General features: G+C 38.2%; 1 protein-coding gene across 1 annotated transcript in view; it reads right to left on the bottom strand.

The window, feature by feature from the left end:
• Positions 1-1,829: 1,829 nt before the first annotated feature.
• The window catches only part of LOC104082363 (neural-cadherin-like), a 49,186-nt gene continuing 39,502 nt past the window's right edge, over positions 1,830-11,513 (bottom strand). The window contains exons 29-32 of the mRNA XM_009585473.1: positions 9,439-9,619; positions 8,298-8,446; positions 5,347-5,501; positions 1,830-2,243 (exon numbers count right to left, since the gene is read on the bottom strand). Of these exons, the coding sequence (XP_009583768.1) occupies positions 1,830-2,243; positions 5,347-5,501; positions 8,298-8,446; positions 9,439-9,619 (899 nt within the window). The remainder of the gene's footprint in view (positions 2,244-5,346; positions 5,502-8,297; positions 8,447-9,438; positions 9,620-11,513) is intronic.

Consider the following 11,513-nt stretch of genomic DNA (forward strand, 5'->3'; position numbering starts at 1 on the left):
GTAAAAATGGCATTTAGCTTTTCCAGATGAAAATGCCACATTATCTGCAGCGTGTAACCATTAGTTGATTGTGTGCTCAGGATTTTCCAAAGTGTGTCACAAATGCATGCAAGAACAAGACACTGTGTGAACATTTCTCATTTGGGAAATGTGCAAATTAATCTAGCCTGCAGACTGCATTGACCTATTTGTTTATGTTTTTTTAATATATATAAAAAAATAAAAGCCAGACCTCCCAAAACAAGCTACTGATGAAACTGTAAGCAAAGCAGTTTTACAATACATTTACTATTACAGTACATTGTTTTATGCTTTGTTTTAATGAAACAAATTAAATTATCTTAGAATCGGTGATACATTCATATTATCAGCTGATAGATATATAATTTACATTATAATATATAAAGAAACAGCACAAAACAAGATTGTGTTCTTGCTGCACTTCACTCTTCCAAATATTGTCAAGATTAAAAAAAAAAAAATCCAGAATACTATCTGGACATTAAATGGTCTGAAAAAGGGAACCGCTGTTAGTTTTTCCCCATGTTTCTCTGTCCCCGGTTGATCATGATTTTCTATTAAAATGTATCTGAGGGAGGCCTGGATTATTATGTGCTGTCATGCATGGTTTTTGGAAAATTACCATCTTTGAAATACTAGACTTTTGGCAGGGTTTTGTTTATAACAGGATTTTAGTTTTAGAAGTCCCAGTGGTGGATGAAGGGGTTTTTTTGATATAGGAAAGATCTTCAGTCTTCTGACATCCTAAAGACACTAGGTATTTTGACAACATCCAAGGGATGTTGGGTTTTTTCCTCACTGGAAATGCATCTCTATCCCCAGTCAGCTCTTCCCAAGGCATGACTTGCCTACAGTTGTAGTTTGTCAGTGCTTCTGTTAAAACAGTCAATCTCTAGCCTCTCAAACCTAATTCTTGCAATGCTTCTATGAAAGGAGGTTTAGCAAAACATGAGGGACAGGATTGTAGATGCAAATTACGTGGTTCTAGCTGGTCCTTGGTTTAGGCTCAGTTTAGTAGTCCATTAGGAGTGAAAGATTACGGTGTACTGTGGTGTTTGCTACTGAAATCCCTAACTAGTGACCTTTGAGGCTAGTATTTTAGAAAACCTGGCCTTTTAATTAAGAAAAATATTTAGTTGCAAGCAGCTGATTTGATGTGTTGTGCCTAAATTCAGTTTCTGCATTTATATGACAACATAAAGGGATTTCATTAGGTTATAACCAAAGTTAAAGATCACCATCCATGCTGCTTCATTCCTTTACCTGGATCCATGGACTCTCATCTGTGCCATGTTCAGGGAGCAGGTGCTGTAACTGAGCCTCAGTCAGGGAAACAAGATGGATATAATATAACATGGACTTTATTTCCACAAGAAAAATACAATGTGCTTTTTTTCTTCAAATAACTGCTAAAGCTCCTACTGAAAACAGCACACACAGCATGCTTTCTTCATGCTTTGAGCACCATCTTAGCTTATGTACATAGGATCTCTCAAGAGTCCTTTATTACCTTAGTGACAAAAATCTATTTATTTCTTAAACACTGTATGTGAATGACCAAGTTTTCCCTTTATTCTTTCCCATAAGTTTATATCCCCAAATGTGAATGTCTAGAATGTCCCAAGATTAGCTCCTACTACTAAATTTTTCAGTTAGATGCAAATTGTGGCTCATTAGTGGGAATTTGACTGCCTCTCCTAACAGGAGGGAAAAAAGGCGGTGGGGGGGAGGGATAGTACATAGCAAGAGCATGAAAAACTGTCCTTCACCCTTGCTTCCAAAACTTTGAAAATAGCAGGCTTGGTAACCTACAGGTCTTCTGCATGTGTATGTGAGTACAGTTCACTCAGTTTCTCAAACTTTGGTCCCCACTCTTTAATGTCATCATACACGATACCCTCATCGAGTCCAGAGGAGCTCAGGGTACTCAGACTGCTAGCAACCGAGCCTTCTCCTTCGGTGCAAAACACCTGCAGCGAGTCCTGGGGCACAGCCTGGGGGTGATGGTCAGCATCCCTGACAACATCTGACAAGTACCGACCAAAGTCTCCGCTAGTAGAAGAGGTTTCCGTAGTCGCTGATGTTTTGGTCTGCTCCTGCATGCTTGGGGACGCATCACTAAAGAAACTGTTCAGTTTTGTTGGGTTTTCTTTCTTCTTGTAGAGGAAATAGGCTGGGCTGGTTTGAATCGACACCTGCAGTTCTGCCATGTTGTATGCATCCTGGAGTGAGAAACCGTTCACGTTAAGTTAATATTCTCTATAGGTCCCAAAACTTCATGTTCTAGTGGAAATAAAGAAGAAGGAAATAAAGGCAGTCCATTTGGTGTGAACACATGAAGGACTGGCTTGTTGAACCAACTCTGCCACCTACAATGTGCCTAAAAAAAGCAAAACCCATCAAGCAGATGAGAATGCATGAGGAACACCTGTGCAGCCTGCACTACTACAATTAGGTTCTAAATCAGGTCTAATTTTGTATCGGAAGCTGAATAAAAATTACAGAAATGCCCCGATTTTTGTTCTGAAATTCAGATCTGAGTATTTTTTCATCATTAAATAGTGATACTGAGTCTGGCAACAAAGGTGAGAAAGGGTATTCCTGTTAAAAGACATCTTTCTGCATTAGTAGTTCAAAGATCTATTGTGATTTCTGTTAAAATTTTATCAATCTGTGAAAAAATTGCTAGTTATGTTATATGGGATTGGCATGATTGCAAAAGCCAAGTAATTATCTATTACCAAAAAAAAAGTTTCCCTTCTAGTAAAGCAGCAATTAATGCTGTCTGATAATTGTGCCACAGTTCCTGAAGTGCAACTTCTGTCACTAAACCTACCAGTACCGTACTTGTTAATTGCATTAACTGATCAGAATCTTTATGCCAGCTGAAAGAAAGAAAAGAAGCGTTGTCCTACAGCGTCCTTCACCTTCCTACAATCCAAAGGTTGTGACTCTGGACTTATTTACAGGCAAAAGAAGAATGTTGACAGGCTGTGTGAGACAGAATTCATTAGAGCAAACAAGTAATTATTTGTATTGCTCATGCTATTCATCTCAATAGTAGCCATCAATGACAGAGCTGTCAAAGCAGCACATTCCGAAAGATTACATTTATTCTCTCGCATGCTGAATTGCATTTTATAAGAGATTATCCTAGGTAATCTTGGTGAGCCTTTGCTGAATTTCAATCGGAGACAGAGAACTGCTTCAAAAAAAAACCCCACCTGCAATCAAGAAGCCACCTAAGTGGCAAGACTAGGGTTTGGGACAGGACTGTAACATAGAATAGCTGCTTATTTCCATTCATCCAGAGAGGGAATACTGTTAGTGACGAACAGTGTGAGACCCACAGCACTGATGCCTATCTTAGGCATGTTCTAAGTCAGTGTAACCTACAGTATGATCCCACTATGAGCATTTTATAATAGCATGGCTACCAATATAATCAATAAAACATGGCAACTTTTAGTCGTACGGAACTTAAATGGGAGTTTGTCCAAATACAGATTTAAGGATCATCCCTTCGGTGAATGGGGTGATATTAAAATCATCCTTCACTGCTATTACTTGTTCATTAAAATGACACATTTCTTTGATTATATACCATTCTTAGTTGGCAGGCTACAAACCCAAGTCGATCCTTGCCTCTAGCTTCAAAGCTGGCTTTTAACATTTAGTGTTTAGTTGCGTTAAGTATATACTCAACAGTGCTCTAATCTGCTACAATTTTTATGAACTCTTAATTTCTCTGAGGGATAGTTTTATTTATTTCAAGTGCAGAAACTCCTTAGTAAGACAACTTCTTGTCCCCATAGCCCTACCCTCCACTAACATTACAAAGACAAAACTCTCTTGTCCAAGCACCCTTGTGATCCTTTTGTTAAGGTAACATTAGAATACAATTAAGATATTGTAATTCTGGGTACTTTGTTTTTTTTTAAATCTAGACAAACAATTAGGTATTAAAAAGGATACTGGAAAGTTTTAGCTGCAATCCCAGCAACTGTAAAATTTGAATAATTTAGGAACAGTATACAGGACCTGTAGAGGCTTCACCCCAAGCAGCATTTCTTCAAGATAGAGTAATAGCCTCAGATGAAGATCATCAAGTCACTAATTTGATTCCACTGCTTAGAATAAGGAGTGTATTTTAAGAACTCTCCAAAAGTAATTAAACGTGTCATACAGTAACTGTAGATTTCCTCAATCTATAGACCTTATGGATGTAAAATTGCAAAGTATTGCAGAGGAAGTTAATCTTATTAAGGAAAGCAGGATTTATGCATATAGCTGTCTATGTTATCACATGGAAAACGTTCCTGTATTTATTATGTTCACACTAATTCATCAAGAAATTAAGGATACTTTACAAGTGTGAATATTTTCTCAGGTGGCCTTGTAAAACACACTGTATTTTATAACTAAAAATTCTTGAAGATATTTGGAATTTTGGGACAGGTCACATTTAATTTTTTTTTAAATCACTGGCTTTTTTTGATCCATGACATTAATGCCCTGACTTATTACTTCTGCAGAGTCACACCACCTTTTGAATCCATGAAATGAACAGTTTCAAAAGGCAGCAATGAAGTTCCTTACCTTTTTTAAACACAGCAAACATCTGTGGGTCAGCAAATAATATATTTACGTTACTCATCTATAATATCTGCAAGTTTTCTTTCAAGGTTCTGGCTTAAACTGACATGTAGAAATCCTTAAAAGAGCTAGCAGAAATGTTAGTATTATCTGGTCTACTGTAAGTATAAACACGGCTTGTGTGCACTAGTGTATTTCTCTCCAAAACAGAAGAATGCAGAAAGGTTCTTCCACAACAATGTGCTTTAGGGCTTAAGAGGAACAAATGTAGCACCTCAGTTTCTTAACAAGTTAAGTCTGAATAACTGCTGTTACGAACAGTCTCCAGAAAGAGACTGTCCGTAACAAACCGTTCATGTCAGGCTCTTTCAAGCCCTGTGCTACAGCAGTAATTACCACTGAGAACCTCGGCGGCTCCTGAATCATGAAACCAAAACCATCAGCTATTAGTTCTTTACTGCTAAACTCACTCTACAAGCATTTTTAAATATGCACATAGGATCACTTGCTTTAAGATAAATTAAAAATTGATAGGCACTTATCTCCGCTTAAGAAACATGCACCCTTGTGTACATAACCTTGCAAATAATTCATCTGCCAATGGCAGTAATGAATCAGCAGAACAAAGGCTAAGGTCCTTGGTTACAAAGGAAAAGCATAAACTACATTTTCGTTAACATGGTGAGCCACCAGTCCCCTCTTAATTGTATGTAACACAATGATCCTTACTTGGTCTTGTTCCCCACCCCCTTCTTCATTGTAGTTGAGGATATTTTCTCTGATGTCCTCCAAATCCTCATGATGTGCAGATACGTGGTAAACTCCTCCGTTCAGACCTTTGTGACTCTTCCAGCGAGCCCACAAGAATACAGCACTGAACAGAGCTGTGTAAACACACAGGAGCAAAACAGAACATAATTCAGAAACAAATAAAACATATATATACAGAAGTGCTGCAGGATGGCTTAGACAGCAGCCGTTCTACACGAATACTGCAGCACTGGTTTGCAGACAGAGCCAGCAAGGCTGTAGTGTTGTGTTTCTCAGCAAATGTTTGATTTTTGCACTCTTCAATGTAGTTACAAGTGAACATCAAAGACAGAAGAAAAGGCCTTTAAAGAGCAGTTTAAAATACCCTTTAAAGTAATAACTTTGAAGTTGTTAAAAGCATAACTAAATGAAGAACTGAATGACCCAAGTGCTGTTCAGAGACTTGTCTATTTAAAGTATTGAGTTAAACTTTGTAAGAGAAAATGTATACAAAGGAGTAGCACTTAAGTAACAGTATGTTGACAGTAACAGATACAATGACACAGAAATGAAGCACAAGAAGACACCAGACAAAAGAGGAAATGACTTACATTTTACTAGAAAAAAAAATGAGGCACATTTTGCCTTAGCATCCATGAATTTAAACATCTTTCTTAAAAGCTTAGGTGCATTTTACACACTGACAGTTGTAAAGCTTCATCATCAGATACTGAACATTATGTAAATAGAAACTTGTGTACCACTGTGTTACCAACTCTATAAAAATTGATAAAAGCTCATAGTAAGACCTCAAACCACTGGATACCGTAAACTAACACCGTAGTGAATTAAAGAGACTAGAATGTCTTACAGAATATCTACACGGCAGAGTGCAGTTGTGTGGAGCAGCATCTAGGTGCCCTTGGGACTGAAACTGGTGTACGCGGAGGTCTATGCCCTGCACTGTGCTGTGTAGCTATACTCTTCAAGCCGAATCAATGCCTTTGAGATGTATGTTTACCTTTCCTCCCCCCATCCCCCAAACTTACAGAAATGTGTCACATGGATTTTCACACATGGTAACTTCTTGGCAAAGTCATTTTTTACCTGAGGTGATTTTGAGATACTCAAGAAGTCTTTTAAATATTCTACATCTCTCCTATTCTTTTACTCTGACTGCTAATAAAAAGCCAATACTTAAAATGAATATAGCCCGTGTGCCAAGAGTGTAACAAGAGTGTAAACCAGAAGTACCCCCACTGAAGATAGTATCTCCTCCATACAGAGACCAACGGTGTAAGTTCCTGCCTGATTTCCTGCTCAGGATCTTGTGATCCTGAGTTGTCATTAAACAGTGCTGTCATTAAAAGCGTTCTATGACGTTTATTGTTTCTTTGATCCATAGCATTAGTGTGAGAGCAGTTGCAAGCTCCAAAGCATCACTGTGTCTTTAACCGATCAGCATGAGCTGAAGTCTCCTCCTGGCAGGGAACGGTGGGGAAGGTTCGTGTGATACCGAACTGACGTGAAGCCACCCAGGTATTGATTTACTTACAAAACAGTTCCATATTTGAGTTTGAAAGATGTAATCAGCTTTTCTAATCTACTGGAAACTTCGAATTTATAATTAAAATTGCATGAATTAATCACTTTTAAGTGCATTACCACTTTCTGGAAGTTCTGTAAGAGAAAGGGCATTTGAAATCTTGAGAACAAGTAATTTTATTAAAAATTCTCCTAACAAAAGTTGCAGTTGTGTGGTAATACCATGGTTAACCACATCTACTAGATTTTTCACAGCAATGCATACCACTTCGTTAAAAATAACTGTTTCTAACTCATAATTTAGACCTGAAAGACTAGCAGGATTATTAGGTAAAAGATATCATTGTTTTTTCAGTCAAGCACAGACAGCAACACAAAGTCAGCTCACAATAAAACTGCTCTGACACAGCAAAACCCCCCTCCTTTAACATAACGATCTCTTACCAACTTCCACTAACTGGGATTTCAAAAGCTGTGAAACCAGTTAGTTTCCCACATTATTTGCTGTTCGTATTTGCATGGCAAACATAGTATCTAGCAGAGTTGGGGAGCGTGATGGTATTTCAGGTAGCTACAGATAGATGCAAAATAGTCCATAATACATTTTCATACTCTTACTATGACTTCTGAATGAAACTTAATTAACACTGTAAAAACCATGAGAAAAATCCTATGCCTTACTCAGGCAAACTTCCATGAAATTTGAGTAAACGAGGACTCAAAGATGTGATCCTTCCTCACTAGTGAGATCCTTCTTTGTCTTTTCTCTTCTTTTTGAGACCTAATGCCTAAGCCTGAAAATGGCTGAGGAAGCCAAAAGCAGCTGTTAGGAGCTGTGACACAACTGGTGAGATGCAAGAGACTGCTCCTGTCTGACCAAGTCTATTCCTGTCTGACAGTGTATTTCTCCTAGACTGAAAAATCTGTCTCATGCTCAGTATTTTAAACAACGCTCCTCTGGTAGCAATTTCCACTCTTGCTGTTCAATTGAATTTGCTTCCAATTATGCATCTGAGCAGTTCCTTAGCAATGAAGTGAAAATGTGCAGAAAATAAAACTGCAAGGACTTTCCATTGCTTACAAATGTCGATTCACTTAGCAATATGTGCACATGGGGATGAAAAGAAAGTTACTGATGGAACTGAGACCATGGCAAAGAAATGAAGGCAGAGTCAAGTCTCCATTAGGAAACTGAGTTTTTCAGCAGAAGGATGAGATGACGACTATTCAGGACAAGACGGATAAATGAGTTCACCAAAGGTAATACAAGATGTAGTTGCCATAACTACCTAACAGCGCCAGAAAGCAAATGCAGATGGCAAACATGGAACTGAAGCTCAGGCCTGTATCCTTGTGAAAGATTGCCAGTGTGATTTCACAGTTACGTCCAGTATAGCCATCAGGGCAGTGACATTGGAACTTGGTTGGTGACTGCGAGATGCAGGTACCATAGTTACAGGGCCTTTTAGCACATGCAGTGTAGACACACTGTCTACCAGTGGCATTCTCCATGATCATGTGTCCCGGAGGGCAACTGAAAAGACGAAGGCAAAATGAAACCATTAAACTTTGAGAAAAGTAGGCATGAAACACAGCATTTAAGATTTTAAAACAGTCTTTGATGACACTCTACATACAGTTTGTGAAGTAGCTGCTAGAAGTAAGTTACTTAGAATAATTACAGGATTGTAGTCTTTTCTAAAGCAGTCACACAACAATGAGCTCCACAACTTCAAACCCTTACATCTGGGGCTTTCAGAACTTGGGTAGTTCCACTGGCTTCTGCAAGATTACCCATGTGAAAAATGGCTGGATTAGGGTCTGCAGTTCTGTCTAGGCAGGACAAGCTATGCTATGTTCTTTGTGTTTCCATCACAGTGAATTTCCAGAAAAAAAATACATCTCTAGAAAACTCTGTTTGTGTGGACAGTGGCAGTCAGTAATGCTTAAAGTGTACATTTTCACAGCATAACTAACTTGAATTAGTGTTGTCCTAACCTCAGCCCCAGCCACACACAAGAACTCTGAGCTTAATGATGCGGTGCTTCTAATGCAACTCAAGTGGCCTGTAAGGGAACAGAGGTCACAGCTCAAGACAGTATAAGAAGTCAGACACTTACAAAAGAAAGCACATCTACATTGCACAGCACAAGCTTCACAGGACAGCTAGCCATGCTAGTGTTCCACTTCACTTGAGCTAACACACCCTCTTTTCCTGGTTTTCAGGGTTTACAAATATTCTGGATTTGCTGCTATTCTTTAAACATTTTCAATGAACACAGGCAGCTGAAATTGTTACAGAATCAATGGAGATAGGCTGATTTACACCAGCTAAGGGTAATGCCTAAAGGGACAGTGTTCTCTGAGTAACCTGATGCCTACGCAGGCATCTAGCTTAGCATTTCACTGTGGTTTCACTGATTTGATGAGATTGCCAGCAGCAGCCTTCAAGTTGCACACTTCTTCAGCACCCACCCTTTCCCACCTGAATCTGGAGGGTTTTGTGCTTTTATTTCCACCAATTACCTGCATTCATGCATCATCCACAAATCAATACATATAAATTCCTGGTTACAAGGGTTATTCCTACAAGCCTCTGAAGAACAGCCTTCTTTGACGCCTTGGGCACTTAATACTGACACCAGCTCCTTCACACGAGTATCCAGAGGGATCCTGTAGTTGTTAAATCTGACATCCTTCATACATCCTGAGGCAAGGCACAAAGAGACTGTTTTAAAAGCCATTCAGCAAGAATGATTTGAAGCAGCTGTTAAGATCTGGCGGTTTATGTTTAACAAAAGACCCAGGCTACCAAAGTTTAAATCTAGCACTGAATTTACCTAAACTTTCACAGCATTGTTCTCCATTTTTTGACTAAATTTGTTAAAGTTTTGATCAAGATTCCCAGTGTTTTCCACAAGAACCAAGTGCTGCTGCAGGCCCCTATCTGCTTGTGCTCAAGACAGTGGAACATGTACCCCTTCACTATGTTTTCAATAGAAAAGTCCAAATATTGTGGAAAATCTGCTATATGTGGAAAATCTGTTATATTCTTCAATGTGTACCAGTATAAATTGTGATTGGTTGATTTTTAATTGTAACTTACAACTTAACTTTATAGAAGAGCAAACCACCACAAATAACGGTGAAACAGCCTTGGGTCACTGAAGGAAATTTTGTACTGAAGATGTGTGGCATTAATTTTGTATGCATGAGATGCCTCAGCATAAAAGCATATACCTTGAAGAATTAAGTACATTTTATAACTTCAAAGCCCTTAAAGTTTCAGCTGCTTAACAGCAACATTAATTGTCCTAATTAAAATGATCTTCATGTAACCTTTTGACTTCTTTAATCCATTTACTTAAAAACAAATACTATTACTATCATAAACAAAAATTCAAAATACGGTCCCTAGTTCTCAGCATAAAATTTAGTTATTGGAATACTTCTAGTGAAACAACAGAAAACAATCTTTTTCTAAATAATTTGTGATACACTTATGTTGTAAGTTGTTATTCTATTTAATGCATATACATTTTATACGTTTTCTCCTCGCACTTTTGTTATTCACTGCAATACTTTTATCTCGTGAAAACATTACCACCTTGTTTCAAATGGATTTATTAGAATCTGGTTAAAGAGGTGAAAGGCATGAGAGAGAGAGATGATAGACAGATACCACCAGAGAGAGGTGATAGACAGATACTTTGTCTGTATTTAACAAAGTAATGGTGTGTATGTCTTCCTTGTCAATATAAAAGATGTGCTGCATAACTGTGCATTGCTTATACTGTGGTTTTAGGCAAAGGGTGAGCTGCCAACTGAGGACAGAGTAAAAAGCTGTTATGGATATCTTAACCTTACGTTTCTCTATATTTCTCCTTTGTGTAACTATTCAATTTCCAGGCTGAAAACTGATTTGTTTTTTAACAATTTTAAAAATTTAAATTGTTGGCTCTAATTCAATAAACCATTTCTAATTTTAGTTAATGCTTCAGCTGAGTGACTGTAAAATCCAGTAATACAAAGGTAGTGCATAAAGGTAATAAACCAGAGTTTGTTGTGTGCTATGCAATGTATGTATAAAATGGAAATACTCCTTTCAGCATAGGGACAGTTGCATTTGGTAGGGAAGGAGAGCTGCCGAATGGACTGGATAGAACCATCCAATGAACCAGTTCTGTGTATCTAATGCAATGAGCCATCCACAGTTCACCTGGGAGAAGCTTGTGGATCTCCACTTACAAATACTCTACATACAGTCGTGTGAAGAGGTTACCATCTTTGTTCCAAATCCAGTAGCTGACAGTATTTGCACATAATTCCCTGCTGTACCTTTTTTCTAGTCAGAACGGTTATTTGTCCCTTTTGCAAAGTGTCATGCAAGAAATCTGTTTTCTTTGGGCTCTACGTAAACAAGAAAGCTTCTCGCAAAATGCCCATATAGTACCAATAAACCTTCATTTTTACAGGTCCATATTCTGAACAGTGAGATCAAGAATTCCTCACCTTGAAAACTCTTGTTTTGATTGAATGGGTAGGTGTTTCCAAGGACCAAGCTGCTGGGGTCAATCACAATCTCTTTGTATATTCCTGCT

Source organism: Fulmarus glacialis, unplaced genomic scaffold (genome assembly GCF_000690835.1).
Source record: "Fulmarus glacialis isolate BGI_N327 unplaced genomic scaffold, ASM69083v1 scaffold12099, whole genome shotgun sequence".
Lineage (NCBI taxonomy): Eukaryota > Metazoa > Chordata > Aves > Procellariiformes > Procellariidae > Fulmarus > Fulmarus glacialis.